This window comes from Lethenteron reissneri, chromosome 67, assembly GCF_015708825.2.
Source record: "Lethenteron reissneri isolate LAM-NWPU_2019-01 chromosome 67, ASM1570882v1, whole genome shotgun sequence".
Classification (NCBI taxonomy): domain Eukaryota; kingdom Metazoa; phylum Chordata; class Hyperoartia; order Petromyzontiformes; family Petromyzontidae; genus Lethenteron; species Lethenteron reissneri.
The window spans coordinates 5,320,147-5,326,488 of record NC_083845.1 but is presented as its reverse complement, the minus strand read 5'-3'; the positions used below and the strand labels follow the sequence as shown (position 1 = coordinate 5,326,488).

The 6,342-nt window shown below is 55.5% G+C and overlaps 1 protein-coding gene across 1 annotated transcript in view; it reads right to left on the bottom strand.

Annotated features, from left to right (window-relative positions):
• Nucleotides 1–1,240: 1,240 nt before the first annotated feature.
• Nucleotides 1,241–6,342, bottom strand: part of LOC133360184 (phosducin-like protein) — a gene marked incomplete at its 5' end in the record, with an annotated part of 21,348 nt that continues 16,246 nt past the window's right edge. The window contains 2 exons of the mRNA XM_061578799.1: nt 1,241–2,372; nt 4,250–4,425. Coding sequence (XP_061434783.1) covers nt 1,743–2,372; nt 4,250–4,425 — 806 coding nt within the window. The remainder of the gene's footprint in view (nt 2,373–4,249; nt 4,426–6,342) is intronic.

The following is a 6,342-nucleotide window of genomic DNA, read 5'->3' as shown; positions in this document are numbered from 1 at the left end:
CGCCTGGTGCACAGGAGGTCGTGGGTTCGATTTCGACCCTGACACCTGCTGCTGTATATTTGGAGTCTGCGTGTCTCTCTCTCTCATCATCATCACGGTGGCTAGATGTTAACTACCTCGCCTGGTATACAGGAGGTCGTGGGTTCGATCTCGACCCTGACGCCTGCTGCTGTATATTTGGAGTTTGTGTGTCTCTCTCTCTCTCATCATCACAGTGGCTAGGAGATGTTAACTACCTCGCCTGGTATACAGGAGGTCGTGGGTTCGATCTCAACCCTGACACCTGCTGCTGTATATTTGGATTTTGCGTGTCTCTCTCTCATCATCACGGTGGCTAGGAGATGTTAACTACCTCGCCTGGTGTGCAGGAGGTCGTGGGTTCGATCTCAACCCTGACACCTGCTGCTGTATATTTGGATTTTGCGTGTCTCTCTCTCATCATCACGGTGGCTAGCAGATGTTAACTACCTCGCCTGGTGTGCAGGAGGTCGTGGGTTCAATCTCGACCCTGACGCCTGCTGCTGTATATTTGGAGTTTGCGTGTCTCTCTCTCTCTCTCATCATCACGGTGGCTAGGAGATGTTGACTACCTCGCCTGGTGTGGAGGAGGTCGTGGGTTCGATCTCAACCCTGACACCTGCTGCTGTATATTTGGATTTTGCGTGTCTCTCTCTCATCATCACGGTGGCTAGCAGATGTTAACTACCTCGCCTGGTGTGCAGGAGGTCGTGGGTTCAATCTCGACCCTGACGCCTGCTGCTGTATATTTGGAGTTTGTGTGTCTCTCTCTCATCATCATCATCATCACGGTGGCTAGGAGATGTTAACTACCTCGCCTGGTGCGCAGGAGGTCGTGGGTTCGATTTCGACCCTGACACCTGCTGCTGTATATTTGGAGTCTGCGTGTCTATCTCTCTCTCTCTCTCCCTGTGGACTTTTTTCTCCGGTTGTTCCCTCCACATTCAACGTGTCTTAATGGTATTTGGCTGCGCCAATAAATTTCCACGTGATTATCAGCCACTTCGTTAAGCTATCAATTGTGGCCAGGTCGCTTTTGAAAAGAGCTTCATAGCTCAGTGGGCCTGACCTGGCAAAATGAAAGTAGTCTCCAGGACCCGGAGAAAAAATCCACGCGACCCACGGGGAGATCATGCAAACTCCGTATGCACAGGGGTCATAAGGGTCGGGATTAAACCCACGACCTCCTGCACACCAGGCAAGGTAGTTCACATCTCGCCAGTCACATCGCTCTGCAGCACTGCATGCCACCTCCCCATGCCACCCCACGTTCCAGCGTGCGGTCACCAGGGTCTGGGCCAGCTGATCGACGCTTCAACGATCTCACGTCCAGCCAGCGGGTGAAGTGAGAGGAGGAGGAGGGGGGGGGGGAGGAGGAGGGGGGGGGGAGGAGGAGGGGGGGAGGGGATGGACGGTGCAGTGGGGGGGTGAGGGTGGAAGTGGTACAGAGTGTCGTCACGGCGATCGCGCGCGACTATAAACATCTCCGGACGATGGTGGCGATTACCAGACTCCACACCCATCGAGCGTCGCACCGACACCGGGGATGCCGGGCCGCGAGGCGACGGCGGCCGGGTGACCTTCGGGTCGCGGAGACTTCGGAGGGGGAGGGGGCGCGACCGGCAGGGACCGCGATGACGCAACGGGAACTCGCGCGCGCAGACACACGACCCCCGTGCGGACACGACACACCGCGCGACGAATCGGCCACACCACGGCCTCCGCTAGTCTATGTCCAGGTCGCTGTCGTCGCTGGAAGCGGCCGCGACGGCGGCGGCGGCGGTGGTGGCGGGCCCCGCGACGGAGCGCCGGCAGGCCGAGCCGTCCGATCCCCCCCCACCCCCGCCCCCCCCGACGCCGGCGCCGTCCCTCTCGGGCAGGAGGCCGTGCTCGCCCAGGAAGCTCTCGAGGTCGTCGGCGAAGAAGTCGTCGCCCAGCTGGTCCGAGAGGCGCACGAAGTTGCCCACCAGCTCGCCGCCGCGGTACACCAGCAGCGCCGGCAGCGCGCGGCTCGCAAACGCCGCGCTCAGGCCCGCCACGGCGGCGGCGCGCACGCGGCACACGCGCGCCGACGGGTAGCGCGGCGCCAGGCAGCCGAGGCAGCCGTCGAGGGCGGCGCAGGCGGGCACGGCGTCGTCGTACACGTGCACCAGCACCGGCGTGCGGGGGGGAGACTCGTCGACGGCGCGGAGCAGCGCCTCGCCGCCCGGCAGCTCCGTCACGGCGCCGTAGCGGGGGCCCGACGAGAGGCGCCGGCGCAGCTCGGCCATGCGCCGCTCGCGGTACTCGCTCAGGAAGGCCGCGTCGTCGGCGTCGTCCGCGTCGACGTCATCGTCGTCGTCTTTCAGGGTCAGCTGGGGAGGGGGGGAGGAGGTACGGGCACGCACGTGTGGGTGCAGCGGTGCCGAGATGTTGACTACCTCCCCTGGTGTACAGGAGGTCGTGTGTTCGATCCCGATCCTGACACCTGCTGCTGTATATTTGGAGTTTGCTTCTCTCTCTTACCTGGTAAAATAACAAGTTTTGAGTTATAATGTATTTATTTATTTACACGCACAGCGGTGTTAACATGTCCACATGGATGTTCTCTTCAGGCAACGCCTTATCACGAGGACGGCGGGCGAGGAGATGTGAACTACCTCGCCGTCTGGAACGCTCTTCCTTCCGATATTAGGAAGCCACTGGAGCTATGCACTTTTACATCATCATCATCTAGATCAGGGGTGGAGAACGTCCGGCCCGTGGGCCGTATGAGGCCCGCAAAATCATTTGGTGTGGCCCTGCCAAGGCAACCGCAGGCGGGACTCGAAATTTAATAAATCTAGGAGCAAACCTGGAAAAGCAGTTGCGAGTAGCAGCATCATCATCAACACCAGCTAACATCACACGCGCCTCGCTAAAGAGAAGCAGTTCCAGCCCATCGCATTAGGGGTGAGTTCATTAAATGTTTGACCAAATATAACGGGCTAATTTTTAAGTTGATTATAATTTTGTATGGTCCGTGAATGATGTTATAAATATCCAAATGGGTCTTAGAGGTAGTGTAGAGTTTGTGGCTACTACTACTATACATGAGTGGAAAAGCAGTTGCGAGTAGCAGCAACATCATCATCAATGCCAGCTAGCATCACCACACGCCTCGCTAAAGAGAAGCAGTTCCAGCCGTCGCATTAGGGGTGAGTTCATTAAATGTTTGACCAAATATAAGAGGGTAATTTTGAAGTTGATCATTAGGGGTGAGTTCATTAAATGTTTGACCAAATTTAATGGGCTAATTTTTAAGTTGATTATTTTGTATGGCCCGCGAGTGATGTTATTTAAATATCCCAATGGCCCCTGGCAGAAAAAAGGTTCCCCAGCCCTGGTCTCGATTGACAAACTAATTAACTTCAAAGTGTTTTGTGTTTAGTTTGTTGTCCATCCCCCCGCACCGCCAATTGGTGCGATTGGCTATGCGCGGTGCTAAAGACGTTCAACACACAAAGACAAAAGGGTCCCCCTTTTTAGCCTCAACAGACTGCAGGGGCAAGTGCTGTTAGCGAGCACCTATGAAGGCCGGAACGGTACACGAGTGGGTGGGTGGCCAGCACCACGCCCGACTGCCTTTGTCTCCCCGGTGGCGATGTTTACACACCGCACCAGGTACTCATTTGAGGCCGAGTCGACCTAGGCGAGGCCCAGGACCGGTTCAGATAATCATCACCGGTGTTAGCCGTGAGCGGGTATCGAAACCGGGTCGCCGGGTTCATAGCGCAGCGTAGCGCTAACCGCTACCACCGCTCCCCACCTCCACACACAAAAGATAAAGATCCCCCGTATAGCCTTAACAGACTGATGGGACAAGTGCTGTGAGCGAGCACCTATGAAGGCCAGTGGGTGGCCAACACCACGCCCGGCCGCCTTTGTCTCCCTGATGGAAATGTTTGCACACTGCACCAGGTACTTAGTTAAGGGTGAGACGACCCAGGGGAGGCCCAGGACCGGTTCAGATAATCGTCACCGGTGTTGGCCACGAGCGCAGCGCTCGAACCGCTACACTACCGCTCCCCACGTACACATCATACAGACACACACACAGACACACACAGACACAAATATAAACACAGACACATATACACACGTACATATACACACACACAGACATACACACAGACGCACACACACACATGGCACTACCCTTTCAACACGAGGTTTTGCGTCGTCGTCGTCGCCGCCGCCGGCGCCCTCTCACCTTCTTGGCGATGCGCTCCTGCAGCTGGTGCTCGCGCTCGCGCTGCTCGTCGCCGTACGACTGGCAGGTGAAGGCGAGGGAGCGGTGGAGGTGCTCGCGCTCGCGCCGCGCCCCCTCGCGCCCCTCCGCCTCCAGCTGCTTGTAGCGGCGCCAGTCCGCCAGCACGCCCTTGGGGCCTGCGGGGCGAGGGGGGCGGAGCGACGCGGCGGGCTGACAGTCGTTCGCCGTGCCGTCGTTTTACCCACTCCGACGACGTGCGCGCACGTTTACGTCGTCCGGACGACGAACCGTGGCAAATGCGGATGCCTGACGCACCGGTTGGCTACGTGCAGTGCACAAGAAGTTCAACATACATACACACTGCACGTAGACTAACACTGCCCATAGACTAAGACTGCCCATAGACTAACGCTGCCCATAGACTCAACACTGCCCATAGACTAACACTGCCCGTAGACTAACGCTGCCCATAGACTCAACACTGCCCATAGACTCAACACTGCCCATAGACTAACACTGCCCGTAGACTAACGCTGCCTGTAGACTAAACGCTGCCCGTAGACTAACACTGCCCGTAGAATAACACTGCCCATAGACTAACACTGCCCGTAGAATAACACTGCCCATAGACTAACACTGCACGTAGACTTAACGCTGCCCATAGACTAACACTGCCCATAGACTCAACACTGCCCATAGACTAACACTGCCCATAGACTCAACACTGCCCATAGACTCAACACTGCCCATAGACTAACACTGCCCATAGACTCAACACTGCCCGTAGACTCAACACTGCCCATAGACTAACACTGCCCATAAACTCAACACTGCCCATAGACTAACACTGCCCGTAGACTAACACTGCCCATAGACTCAACACTGCCCATAGACTAACACTGCCCATAAACTCAACACTACCCATAGACTCAACACTGCCCATAGACTAACACTGCCCATAAACTCAACACTGCCCATAGACTAACACTACCCATAAACTCAACACTACCCATAAACTCAACACTGCCCATAGACTAACACTGCCCATAAACTCAACACTGCCCATAGACTCAACACTGCCCATAGACTAACACTGCCCATAAACTCAACACTGCCCATAGACTCAACACTGCCCATAGACTAACACTGCCCATAGACTCAACACTGCCCATAGACTCAACACTGCCCATAGACTCAACACTGCCCATAGACTCAACACTGCCCATAGACTAACACTGCCCGTAGACTAACACTGCCCATAGACTAACACTGCCCGTAGACTAACACTGCCCATAGACTAACACTGCCTGTAGACTAACACTGCCCATAGACTCAACACTGCCCATAGACTCAACACTGCCCATAGACTCAACACTGCCCATAGACTCAACACTGCCCGTAGACTCAACACTGCACATAGACTCAACACTGCCCATAGACTCAACACTGCCCATAGACTCAACACTGCCCGTAGACTCAACGCTGCCCGTAGACTAACACTGCACATAGACTCAACACTGCCCATAGACTCAACGCTGCCCGTAGACTAACACTGCCCGTAGACTCAACACTGCCCATAGACTCAACGCTGCCCGTAGACTCAACGCTGCCCGTAGACTAACACTGCCCGTAGACTCAACACTGCACATAGACTCAACACTGCCCGTAGACTCAACGCTGCCCGTAGACTCAACACTACCCATAGACTCAAACGCTGCACAGAGACTAAACAGCTGCCCGTAGACTCAACACTGCACATAGACTAACACTCTGCCTCTTAGACTACCTGCACGTAGACTCGACACTGCCCATAGACTACCTGCCCAAGGACTAACACTGCCCTCAGACTAACCTTTGCCCGTAGACTAACACTGGCCCATAGACTACACTGCCCATATATTAACACTGCCCATAAGACTCAACACTGCCCATAGACTACACTTCACAATGACTAACCTGCCCGCAGACTAACACTGTCCCGTAGAACTAACACTGCACATAGACTTACCGCTGCCCATAGAATACAATGCCCAATAGACTCAACCTGCCCAATAGACTAACACTGCCCATAGATTACACTGCCATAGACTCAA